Source organism: Thamnophis sirtalis, unplaced genomic scaffold (genome assembly GCF_051295495.1).
Source record: "Thamnophis sirtalis isolate CommonGarterSnake01/CBP01778 unplaced genomic scaffold, rThaSir2_p1.2 scaffold_5, whole genome shotgun sequence".
Classification (NCBI taxonomy): Eukaryota; Metazoa; Chordata; class Lepidosauria; order Squamata; family Natricidae; genus Thamnophis; species Thamnophis sirtalis.
In genome coordinates, this window is record NW_028261385.1 from 34,392,477 (window position 1) to 34,406,584 (window position 14,108).

Sequence of the window (14,108 nt, forward strand, 5' to 3'; positions counted from 1 at the left end):
AGAAATCTCCTGCTTCAGCTCCTATATGCATTTACCCAGGTTCTGTCTCTATTATCAAGATGAATTGAAAATAGAGAAATGTTTGATGGGATATGGCTTAACTTCTTTGTTTAGCATTCAGCTATGGGCTGCATTCTCTTCTCTAAGGGGGAAACATGTTTATTTTATATGTCTATCTGGATTGTAATTTTAAAGAGAGAACAGAGATATTAGTGTTCTAAGTTCAATTTCAGTTAAAGTTCCTGTAAATGGAGAACGTCAGCATTGGTAAGTGTGTTGGGTTTACTTTTTTTTTTTAAGTTTTAAAAAATAATGAATAAGCTTGGCAAGTTTAGAATGCTGTAGCCACAGTTTTTATTTGTAAAAATAAAATAAAGGGTGGGAAGAATTGGAGACTCAATAATAGATTATAAAGCACTTTGTACATTCAACTGCCTGCTAGTTCATTTTAGAACACAAATCAAAACTCTGCAGAAGGGCTAACTCAGCTCCAAGTGGCAGTTTTAGGGACTATTAAAAGAAATAGCCCCAAATGAGCAGGCTCATCCATGGTATTATGTCCCCTTCTCCCCCACTCCTATCAGAGTCGTACACTTTGTGGTAGGTTTCCAATAAATGTCTGACTGGGGAAAAATACTTTCTTGGAAATGGTTGGTTGGTTGGCCGTTCATATTGAGAGCTTCCTGGTTCAAAATGGGGCACTGGCTTATAATTCCTCATTAATGCCTTTAATCTGCTGTTGAAGTACTTCAGCCTTTTTTCCATTTGGCTTGGCAGTTCTCCAAATGCTAGTGAGGCCTTTATGTCTTTTGGCAACATGTGAAAAAAGTGTTCTATCTTTGAATTCAAGCTTTTCCTATAGCCTGAATCCAAAGATACCATGAACAAGAAGAAATATCATATTCATTTGCCACTTTATTCCAATTTTCCCGTTCCATTCCCATCCTTCCTGAAAGTCAAAGCTCTCAGTGATGCAGAGTGGCTGTAAATGGAGGAATGAATGCAAGCATGACTATGCTTGTTTTTCCTAGAGCCAACTACTATATGAACTTTTCTGCCATTAGAATTCAGATTGCCTTCCTACCAGTGTTTTTCTTATATTTGAAAATGTTTTAAGTAGATTTGTTAAATTTCTTTTCATTTTAGATTTTGCTACCACCAGTTTGCTGTTGTATATTAATATTTATTCCTGCTTGTAATATTTTTGTGTTTTGATATTTTATTTTAAGTTATATTGGCATCCAAAAAGTGACATATATATTGCAAAAGAAGTAAACTGAAATGTAAATAAAAATATTCTCAGTATGTGTGAGTACAGTGGTAGTCCTTGATTTATGACCACATAAGCCCAACTTTTGAGCCCATAACTCCCTTTAAGAAAGGAAGTTGGTAAGTAACTTTTGCCCCATTTTGTGACATTTTCTGAGTTGTTAAGCCAATCACTGTAGTTGTTAAATACATCATGTGGTTGTTAAGTGAGTCTGGTTTCCCCCATTGACTTTGCTTGTCGGAAGCTGACTAGGAAGGTTACAAATGGTGATCACATGACTCTGGGACAATACAACTGTCATAAATACAAGTGTCCAAATTTTGACCATCGGAATGCTGCAACAGTCATAAATGTGACTGTTGGTCGTAATTCACTTTTTTCTGTGCCATTGTAACTTTGAACGGTCACTAAATGAATGGTTGCAAGTAGAGGACTACCTGTACTCCCTAGCTGGCAGAAGATGGGCAACAGTATGTTAGCATAAAAGGTAATTGCTAAATTAGATACATGGTCTTGCTATAAACCAATGGGAGCAAACAGAGAGTTAGCATAGGTGTTGGTTGTGGAAATATTAATAAATTAACCTTCCCACAGAATGATCAGAAGAAGGATGTGGAAACTGCTTGGAAGAGAGTAAAATTTATATTGCAGAGTGCCATGTAAGTGAGTGAACTTAGACTTGGAACTTAGAATAACTTTATTGTCATTTTGAATGTACACTAATCAGCATACATTAAAATGAAATTTTGTTGCATGCAGCTCTAAAAAGGTCCCCAGCTTTAATATACACTACATAAACATGACAAGATAAATAAATAAATACAAAATTATGCATGTACCCACATATAATATATGACATGGAGAAACAACATAGTCTAGTTCGGATGTATACATGTACACGGTGAGAGAAACAAATCTTGTGAGTTTACCAGACAGATGGCATAGGGAATAAAACTCCTGCTAGAAATACTTTGAAACCTTTGAAACAGGAGCCGAGGTGGCGCAGTGGTTAAATGCAGCACTGCAGGCTACTTCAGCTGACTGCAGTTCAGCAGTTCGGCTGTTCAAATCTCACCGGCTCAGGGTTGACTCAGCCTTCCATCCTTCCGAGGTGGGTAAAATGAGGACCCGGATTGTTGGGGCAATATGCTGACTTTGTAAACTGCTTAGAAAGGGCTGAAAGCCCTATGAAGCGGTATATAAGTCTAACTGCTATTGCTAAACCTCCTCTCAGAGGGGAGCAACAGAAACAAAGTATGAAGTGGGTGTGTAGAGTATCTAACAATGCTTTGATCTCTAAGCACATAGCATAAGCAGTATATTGAATGACTGGAAGTGAGCTTCCTATAATCTTCTTGGCTGGCCTTACCACTTTCTGAATGGACTTTCTATCTGAGCCACTGCAGCCACCAAACCAAACAGTGATGCAGTTTGTTAAAATGCTGTAAAAAGTGGCCAGGATAGATGCATCCTCATCTGATGCAGGAAATACATTAATATGAAATCATGCAAATGAAAAATGAGAGGATACTGCATGAAATGACAACAAGAGAGAGCCTGTGGACAAGAAAAATATAGATTTAACTATAATTTAATTTCTCTATTTAAGCATTGTAAAATATAATTCTCTAATCCAATTTAAATATTGTAAAATATAATTCTCTAATTTGGATTAGAGAATTATATTTTACAATGCTTAAATAGAGAAAAGATGCAAAAATGCACTTAAATTATAGTTAAAGATAAAGGTTCCCCTTGTACATATGTGCTAGTCATTCTCGACTCTTGCAGGTGTGTCATCTCTGTTTCAAAGCTTCACTGTCTGAAGATGTCTCCGTGGTCATGTGGCCGGCATGGCTAAACACCGAAGGCCCATGGAACACTGTTACCTTCCCACCAAAGGTGGTTTCTATTTTTCTTACTTGCATTTTTACATGCTTTTGAACTGCTAGGTTGGCAGAAGCTGGGACAAGTAGCGGGAGCTCACTCCATTATGCGGCACTAGTGATTTGAACCGCTAAACCACCGAACTGCCAACCTTTCTGATCAACAAGCTCAGCGTCTTAGCCACTGAGCCATCACATGCCTATTCTTAAATTATAAGGAATGGTTAAGAAAAATGAATAAATTGATTTTGATGGAAATTAAAAGCAGAAAAAGAAAAGAAAAACTCTAACAATGAGAAGAATGATCTGATGAAACACCAAGTTGCTTTGTTTTGAGTTAGTGAAGTGAATAATTGCACACAAATGACAAAAAAAATTAGAAAAGTAGATGCATTGTAGCCTTTCATACAATGTTTACTGAAGATGGAGTACAGGTAGTCCTCATCTTATGACTGATCACTTAAAATGGTTTGAAGTTATGATATAGACATTTCCAAAGTTACTTACAACCAAGTTTCGTTGCAACTGGTTCACTTTTTCGGTTGTTGTGTGTCCTGCAGTCATATGACTGATTTACAGTGTTGTGGGGTTTTCTTTTGCTAGTTTCTGGTGTTCTGGTTTGTGGAAAAATTGCCCATTGGGGAAAATGGAACTAGAGTATAATCCTGAAGTAGGATCATAAGCACACGTATAGTTTCACTTAGCAACTGCTTCATTAACATCTGAGTTTCTGGTCCTAGCTGTGTTGCCTAAATGAGGGTTATCTGTTTGCTACTTTTTCTTCATGACTTTAATTTCTTCGGCTGCTTCTTTCTCCTTTTCTATGTACTGCTTAATCAAAACAAATAAAGAAATAGATATGTACATGTGCTTTTAATGAAATGTTATGTTAGCTGGTTTCCAGAATATATGTTAGCAGAAAGTTTTTTATTGTTTATTCTGTTTTATGAACTTAATCATAATTAATTATAGCTTTCATGTTTCAGAGTGGACCAAAAACAAACAAACCTAAGTATATTCTAGGACTGTTCCATGATTCCCACATTCAAACCAATAACTTAAACTGTAATTAAGTCTCTTTGCTTTTTCTGAAATTTAGTTAGCTAAACTTGAGTGATTATTTTTTTCAAAGTGAACATATGCCACAGAGTTTAGCAAATGTTAACCTGGTTAGCAGCCAGGGTTATTTAATTTTAATATTTATGGTAGCTAGCTTTCTGCACACGGAGTAGAAAGAACTCTTTGATTGATTTATATGGCCACACACTTCACACAATAATTCAGAGTAGTGTATGTGGTTAAAACAACACTATGCCATCTAAACCACAATCTAAACCAAAGTTTAGATAATAGATCCAGTTTAAAAAAGTAGTGTTGCTAGGAGAATTCACACAGCCTCCTGGCCCAAGCACCTGGGGAATGAAGCATTAGGTTTTCAGTGCCTGATGAATGTCAGGGCCAACTAGATTACCAGAGAGATGCTGGCATTGTCACAGAGAAAAAATGACTCCTATATCCAACAAGATGACATTGTTTAATGGAAAAGACCCAGAGCACATCCTCCCAGCTAGATTTGGTAGGGTAAACAGAAATGATGGGAGAATCATTTCCACATTATCCTAAAATTGCAAGTCATTCCACTTAAATTTGTAATGGATAGAAAACAAGACAAGATGTTTGTCTGGAACGGTATAGGGTTTTCTGCCTAGGCAGGGGGTTGGACTAGAAGACCTCCAAAGTCTCTTTCAATTCTGCTATTGTATTGTATTGTATTGTATTGTATTATGTTGATATATATGGGTTTGGGCATGCAAATCATTCATGGTAGCCAGCAAAATATAGGTGATTATATTTACTGAATTCTGGAGATTAATTGATATGTAAATGTACTGATGGTGGTTTTGAATTTCTTTTATAATACCCCTAGATAGAGAAAGCAATGGATTTTGTCTGCCATCTCAAAAGAAGCGGGTGAACCCTGGAGGAAACATGCTTCATATTCCTGATATACTGTATATTGTATTGTAACACTTCAAATAGGTTACAACTTTGTTAAGTAATCTGTGCCAGAATTCATGGCAAGCTATGACAAGCCATCTCATTTTCACATGAGAAGAATACTCTTATGATATATTACAGTGTAACCTAGGGAATAATTGATTCATTTTTTAAATGTGTCTGCTCTATCTTTGTTATAGATATTGCTCTCCTTCTCAAAGGAGTCTAAGATACTGGTTATGTATGCTGTTGCAAGTAATGAATTCTGTACAGTTTTTGAGGATAATGTTTCAGACTAAAAAAAACAACTGATTGTTTTTTCACTCTAAAACATTATTATCAAAAACTGATAGTTTTTTCGTCTCTTTTTATATGTTGATAGGCTAATTTATGTTTAAAACTTTCCTTACTGGATTTTAGGTCTTTTGCTATTTTATTAAGTAAAGATAAAAATCATAATGTTTAACATGATTCTTCCTGCCTTTCTGAATGCATCCACATAGGGGATTTTTTTTGGAAGTAATACAGATATAGTTTTTTACCATCTGGGTTGTTTGTTCAGTTTGAATATTTGATCAATGAAATCTCAATTCTGAGGCTTATAAAGTCCAACAAAAATCAAATTTTATTCCCACTGTTATCTGGCTTTAGCTCTCATTTGATTTATTCACATATTCAAATGGCGAAGCACCAGAAGCATCGACAATCTGGAACTCTCCAAATTTTAGTCCAACGTATTTCAAATATGCTGGATTGAGAAATGTGAGTTTACGGAATGCTAAATAAATAACCTTCAGGTTGTAGAGAAGAAAAGACATTGATACCAGAAATTGAAAATGTAATGTCTTATAAACTAAACCAAAGCCATCATAAATTATTTTTAGAACCCTACAAAAAGCTTATAGTACAACAATGTTATTAATGTAGAACATTAATCCAGTCCTGTAAAAACGCCTCACATTATGGTGTAATGCTACTCAATAAGAATATTGCATTGTGCTAGTGCTTCAGGCAAATAATATTACAGTTATGGTGTTGAAGGAATTGCAGCACTTATGAATTCTTACTCTGTGAAGCTTGTTAAGATAAAGGGTATAGAGTTAATGTATTTTTTATAAAACTCTGAGAAATGTTTTTACACAGTGATAAAAAGCATCAAACATTCATATGCTTTTTGCAGAAGGAAGCAGAACGTTTGCAAGAGAAGGAAACTACTAAACAAGATATGTCGCTCTTAGATTTGGATGACTGTAAGTACTTGAGATATTTGCCTTTAATTGTGTTATTTATTTATATTTGGCCCTGCCAATTAAATTAGTTGAATTCATCTTTTTTTAGAAAAAAGGTACTTCTAATAGTCTTGTACAGATATGTTAACATATCTGCATGTTCAAACTGAGTCCTTTTCTTAAGTTATGCAATGTAATAACTAATTTCAGAAATCCTGTATAATATATTCAAATCTCTAATTATTCTTTCTAAAAATGTTAATGTGAAAATCTCTCTTTCTGTAATAATAATATACTATATAAGACTTAATATATTTTTATAATTCAGTTGCATTTTAAGTGAGAATATAGATAATTATAATATTTTTATTCAGAAATATACTTTAAATGATAAATTCCTGTGATGATGCTAGGAAAAATGTAGCCTCAATTATAAATAAAAGAACAGGAACAAAAAGCAATGAACTTGAAAATGACATTTTTTTTAATGACACTTAACTTTACATTGCCAGCTCCATTTTTCACAGTATGAAACTTAGAGAGGGTAACTGGGGAAAGAAGGAATTGGCATATGTTGACCCCACTTCTGCTAGTATAATTCTGCTGAGTGGATTCTCCTACCAGCAGAAGCAAAGTTGGAATCCAAGATTTCTGTTTGAAATATCTTATAATTTCAAAATACACATATTTTATAGTGGTCTTTGTATTGTATTGTATTGTATTGTATTGTATTGTATTGTATTGTATTGTATTGTATTGTATTGTATTGTATTGTATTGTATTGTAGTACAAGGATTGTAAAGTACAAAAATCCAAGCTTTTAAAAATGGTCAGACACTCTCAATCTCTCCCTCTCCCTCCCTCCCTCTGTCCCCTCTCTCTCTTTTTCTCTCTCTCCATATATAACATTTCCATGGTTTATTTTCAGCTCTACATATATTATAACGCATTATCAGCACAAATGTTATTACAAATTTACAAGTATGCAATAGACAATGTATGTGGATTTTCAGACATAAAAGTTGCACCATTACAAAAAAAGAGTGAAAATTATACAGTTGGAAGAGAGGCCATTGAGACTAGCGCTCTGCTCAATGTCGGAATTCAGCTTAAATCATCACTGGCAGGTGGTTGTTCAGTCTCTATTTGAACACATCCAGCTGAGGGGAGCCTGCCACCTCTCTAGATAATTTGTTTCACTGTGGAAGTTTTTTCCTAACATTCAATTAGAATTCACCTTCCTGAAATGTAAGACCAAATAAAACTGTCCATATGTAATGCCATTATATGATACAACTCCACTTGGAATACTGTGCACAGTTCTGTTAACAATACCTTAGAAAACATAGTGAAGAGCTGGAAACGATGCAGAAAATGGCAATCAAAATGATTAGACTGTAGAATGCCTTCTTTGCAGTGAAAAATACATCATTTGAGGTGCTTTAGGTTAATGCAGAAGTAGATAAAAAGTGATATGATAGAAATTTGTCAAATCATATATAGCATAAAAATGTGGTCATATATAGTAGAATTTCCTCAGAATGTTAGAATTTGGGTGTATAGTTACTGAACCTAAATGTGGTAAAATGAGAACTAATAAAAAGAATTTATTTTCAGAGCAGAAAAGCTATCAGATATGGTGATGGCATTTAGATGATTTTAAAAGAAGACAAATGATTGGAAGAGAGAGGTATTAGTTTTATGGCTTTAAATCACAGACTGTAAATCTTAAGTACAACTTTGTAGGGAGTAACTGGTATCTTGAGATTGTGCTTTCAGGACCCTGTGACATAGAATATTGGGTTAGATTGGTGAAGTGATATGGGAGAACCCTTATTTTCTTATGTTGCCCTAGAATCATAGTCTTAGTCATATGATTTATTTATATATGTATTCAATTTTAATTATTTTTCTTAATCACATTATTTTCTTCAGTCAGCCCTGCACCAGCTCTTACTACCTTTTGCAAGCCATCAATTCTCTCTCCCATCTTAGCAGCAGACCTAGAAGGTTTAAGTTTATCAAGTTCTTCAGTCATTGATGTAAGTAATTATGAACTGATTTATTTTTATGCTTTTAAGTATGTTTGTATCTTCAACAATTTATTATTTGGACTGTTCCTCTTCTCTTTAATATATTTGAAAGTGGAAAGCAGGGACAGCAACAGGTTTTGAGTTTAAAATGCTCAAGTTTATATAATGTATTCATAGAAGTTAATTTTATAAATTAGCATTACATTTTTTTTAACCAAAAGCATTTTCTGCAACATTATGCCATTTCTTTCCTACCAGGATTTGCATCAACTTTTATAAGGAATTCCTATCTAACAAAGAGCTCACATTTTAATCTGACTATATTATGCTACATAGTTAAGAGAATATTGCATGCTAATGAGACATCTGAAGATAGCGAGTTTTAGAAAAACAATAGTGATTGCCCAAAGCATAAACTATTCTCAGCACATTATGACTCAAAATTTTGTTCTGGGTGTTTGACAGCCACAGCAGTCATGTAGACTGATACAGGGACTACTTCAATATAATCTCTCATGTTTTTTCTTACCCTTTCTTCTCTTCCCACATCCAAATTGCCTGATAGAATTTTTGACATTCAAGTTGCCAGTTGTTTTGTACAACTTTGGTTGGCCTAATATAAATATTGCCTCCATGGATTTTGTATTGATCTTATTTAACTCTGTGATTTGTATGGCAATTTACTATTTATAATAAAGTAGTTTTCCTCCTATAAAACTAGTTTATCCTATGTACTTAATATTTGTGTGCCACTATTTGTTGTTTACATTGTATGTGATAAAGTCTATGAAATGCATGGAACCTAGTGAATGTAGAACAGAAAAAGTATGAAATAGAGGATAAAAGATCTAACAGTGAAATATTTTTAGTGTACTTACAAGAGAAAACCATCATGTCTAACCAATGGTTCCTATTAATTCACAATACTTGTATATGTTTCTCAGTTTTCTTTTTATTTACATTAATTGTATAAAAAAGTTGACCATCCTTCTAACATTTCCCTTGTTTTGCAGAAAGGATGCTGGGTTTAAATATTTGGGGCAAAAGCAAACTGTAACAATTATAGAGTCATATTTTGTTAGGAAAAGATCATTAAATTAATCTAATCCAATACTTAGTGCAGAATTCTTACATCAGCATTGAGAACTCACCATCTTTTAAGGCAGAAGTACTATGAGGCTTGAAGAATTTTTTCAGGTGTGACTTTCAGATGGAATAAGGTACTGCCATTGGAAAGAGGAACCTGAGAAGTGTTAGTGCATCATGGAACAAATGTTGGATTCTTAGGATATGTGTTAGCTTTATTACAGGGAAATATCTGAAATGGTAAAAGTTTAGTTTTTAAATTACACAGTTATTTAGAGCAGTGTTTCTCAACCTTGGCCACTTGAAGATGTCCGGACTTCAACTCCCAGAATTCCCCAGCCAGCGAATGCTTTAGAGAGTACTCTTTCAGACATGACACTTTCCTTAGAAATACTTCCATGTTGAGAAGGAAAAGTTTGAATGGAAATAGGAACCATTTGACCATGTTAAGAAACTAATACACAATGTTCTGAATGTCAAATAGTGTCAAATATCAACTATGCTTATCTATGTAAGATTGAAAGATTCCTGGTGAAAGCATGTCATCCTTTCAAGCTATAACTCTCACACAATGGCTGAAATCAAATGAAGGCAATGAATACCTTGGTTGATTCTGACTTATTTGATCAAGGAAGCATTCTGATTCTGCTTAGTTTTGATAACAAAAAATAATTAAACTAGGAAATAAGCATTCACCCTTATTGTTAAATCCAAAGCAGGACCCCTGAATTATTTCTTTCTTCATAATCTAGAACTATATGTCAGGGTTTCTTCTTGGCTTAGAATATTCACTTTATTTTATTTTATTTATTTACCTTTATCAAAGCTAGATACTTTTATCTTGTAACAATACTTTTCTTAATGTACCTGATTTAAAAAGATAAATGCAAAAAATACTTAGTTTGCTTTATTTCTTTCCTTTAGTACTTTTTAATTTCCTTGTTATCCAGCAGCTCTCTTAAGTGCTTCCTATCTTGGATGCATATAGAAAAAATTGTTATGGTTGGTCCTAATTTTATTAGCAGTCTGCAGCTGAAAAATCTTTTTGCATTTGTTTCATGCTGATTTGTATTCCTATACAGACTTTCTGCAAGTATGGCCTTATATAGAATGCATTCGAGTAATCAGGTGGATCATGACCAAAATATGATTTAAGGAAGATGTCAGCTGTAATTATTAACTTTTCTTGTATTTCTTGAAAATATAAGGAAAATAAATAGTGAAAAAGTGATTGCAAACTACAGACTTGGCCACAATTAAATGTTTCTATGTTAGGTTTTTTAAATAATTTCCTATGTAATCTAATAGAACAGAGCTTGTTGTTTCTGTTTGATATATTGCTTGTATCAAACATTCGCTTCTAGCACTTCTTAGAATTATGTTAGAGAAGACTACCTCTTCTCTGGTTGATTCCATAACTAGATTCTAGTATAATCAGTAAACCTACTATGAAATCTTATGATGTTCTTTCCTTGTGAAACTAAAAGTAGACCAATTTTCCCATCCAGTTTGAAACATGCATTTCAAGTTAACATCCTTTTGAAATTAGGACACAATTCTATGCTTTCTTCAACAAAGTTGATCAATTTTGATTTGTGCTTCCAAAGACTAATCTGTCTCAAACTACATTCTTTTGAATTAGGACAAGAAATTAATCTGCTAATACTTTAGTTAATGTTGCCCATTGAAAGTCTTCAGCAGAAGATGTAGAATCAAGAGCAAAGCTAAACAGTATCTTTCATTAAATTTGGTCTGCTATCCAAAGCCTCAAGGATATCTTGATACTGAATCATCCACTTTGCCAAGATTTTATTTGCAGATATTTCCCCCTAGTCCCATCTCCGTTCCAATATTGTAACCTGTTTGGAGACAAATCACTAAAGGCAAAACTTTTCAGTGAGAGCAGGGATTCATTATCTGAAAACTGCATAGTTCTTTTATTGTTTAAATTAGATCAACCTATAATTCTTTTGTCATTGGGTAGATCTACAGCTGACAGATACGATTGGTGCTGATAGTTTACTTTTAAAATAGAAGTGCTTTATAAAAATTAGACATAGAAGGGCACACTAAATTATGTACAGTAAAATTAATACAGAAAAACATTTTAACATACCATACACTGAGGTAAAAGCTCTAAAAAACAAAATAACTGTGTATCAAGTAACTTATATCTTAAAAATTAAGTCAGCACAGCCACCTGGTACAAATGGCAATGATGAAAAAATGTCAAAAGCATGTTGCATCTATATGACATAAAGTCTAGGCCAGTGATGGCGAACCTATGGCATGCATGCCACAAGTGGCACGCGGAGCCATTTGTCAGGGCACGCGAGGCACTGCCCTGTCAGCTGGCCAGTGTGCATACGCACGCTGGCCAGCTGAGTTCACCCTTTTTAAAGCCATTTTTCGCCCTCCCCAGGCTCCAGAGGCTTTATAGGAGCCTAGGAAGGGCAAAAAGAGCTCCCCCCCCCCGAGGCCCTCCGGAGGCTTCATGAGCTTCCGTGAAGCCTCCGGAGCACAAAAAACCGGCCCTATGGGCAAACCAGAAGTTCGGGAACGGACTTCCAGTTTGCTTGGAGGTTTGTTTTGAACGCTCCGAAGGCTTCAGGGACCTTCAGGAGACTTCCCTGCAGCCTCCGGAGCAGTCAAAACGACCCTCCGAGCAAACCGGAAGTCACACATTGCATTATGGGTGTGGCACGCCCGCACACAACCCCCCCTGCGCTCCCCACTTATGGCAGGCGAGCCAAAAAAGGTTCGCCATCGCTGGTCTAGGCTTTCATACTTTAGTTTCATATTGATGCTAGTAACAAATCATGGGATTTGCAACATGATATGTTTTGTTATTTGGAATGAAGGCTAATGAAAGATTCAGGATGATGTTCCATAGTCTTATTACAATAAAGAAGATTAAGGACACAGATCCTTATATCTAGACCTTCTGTTGAAGAAGACTTAACTTTCATAACAAGGAGAATTACTTGCAGCTATTAGGATCATATAAACCCTTTGTCAGATGCAATGATTTCTGTTCAAATGAATTATAGATTCAAGTTGTAAACTATTATATTTTGCTGCAATACAATATATTTACAATTTTTGTATCCTTTAAAAATTAAAAAGTCCCAATTTAACTAATAAAGCTATTAATAGAATTATGATTGTTATATTTGCACCTTATTTGGACAGCATCAGAAATTTTAAGTGCTGCATATGGAAATATAGTTGTTGAAGTAGCAATAAATTTCTATTTAAAGTTTATACATATCAGAAAACATAAATACATAAAAAATTGGATAGTAATGCTACCTTATTTTTCTAGATAATTCACACACACAGACACATTCACATATAAGTCATATATAGCAAATTTTAATACAAGACTGCTTTCAAATATTTTTGATATAAAATGTAAAAAACACAGTTTTTATCCTTGTTGATATTTTCTTTGGAAAATGAAGATCCAACATTTTTGTCAATAGGATTAGTCTCTTTAAAATTGCAATCACATCTTTCTAAGGTAACATTTATATCCTCACATCTTTAGCATCTATCAGACATGACATGGGACATATTCATTGACCCTAAAAATTTTCATCAGAATCATGCACTGAAAGGGGGCAGCCCCAGTCAGACAAGAGGCTCATTTCAATTTTAACAGCGGTAATTAAAGGTTAATTCACTGAGTCAGGATTAACGAGGAAAGTACAAATGATAGGCAAGCAGCTGCCTTTATAATACAAGATTAGAACAATGCAATTACAATCAGAATTAGAAAAAATCAACTTCCTGAAAGGTTCTGTAATGAATGAACTGCATTTCTCTGCTGCTAATTGTGCTACTTAAAGATGAGGATGGTACAACAATAATTCTATTGTGATATTTCTTGATCAGCTCTGCTTAACAAGATAGTATTCTAAATTCAGCAATCACAGCTGATATTTTGAAAACCAATAACAGCAGTTTAAAAAATAATGGTTGCCATAGAAGGTTGGTTAAAACAGAATATTCAAACCTAACATACAAACCTAATACAGTATTTGTTCTTAGTAATGGATTAGGTAACATAATCCATAACATCCTTGATATGATGTTAGTAAATATAAGGATTAGAACATTCTTGCAGCTGCTGTTTTCATGATAGCAATGCTCTATTGTAATAAAGAGAGGTAAAATAACTGGTTATTGTGAGGTGTGTTTTTTACCTTACATATCTGGTCTCTACATAATGGAGATTAAAGAACAGGGAAATCTTATGTTAAAGCAGTATCTATGAGATATTTTTCAACTCATTTTAAGTAATTGAAAATATTTTCACTAGATGTATATCTTTTTAAATGGTCTATTTTCTGCTGACATCTTAAAATTGATGACTTTATTTTGTCAGATGTCATAGGATTCAGAACAGTTAAAAACTTTTGTTCTTGCATTTGCAAAGAAAATAATAGAAAACAGCATCTTAAAGCAAGTTTTGATCAGTTGGTTTTATGTGTTATATATATATATATATATACATAACAAATATATATATTTGTGTGCTAGGATACTTAGGCATATTGATGCTTAAAATATAGTAGTTCAGTGGCATCATCCCAAGAAAGAT

At 34.1% G+C, this 14,108-nt stretch overlaps 1 protein-coding gene across 1 annotated transcript in view; it reads left to right on the forward strand.

The window, feature by feature from the left end:
• Positions 1–14,108, forward strand: part of AP3B1 (adaptor related protein complex 3 subunit beta 1) — a 144,668-nt gene that overhangs the window by 83,141 nt on the left and 47,419 nt on the right. Inside the window, exons 21-22 of the mRNA XM_087715613.1 lie at positions 6,335–6,404; positions 8,319–8,425. Coding sequence (XP_087571739.1) covers positions 6,335–6,404; positions 8,319–8,425 — 177 coding nt within the window. The remainder of the gene's footprint in view (positions 1–6,334; positions 6,405–8,318; positions 8,426–14,108) is intronic.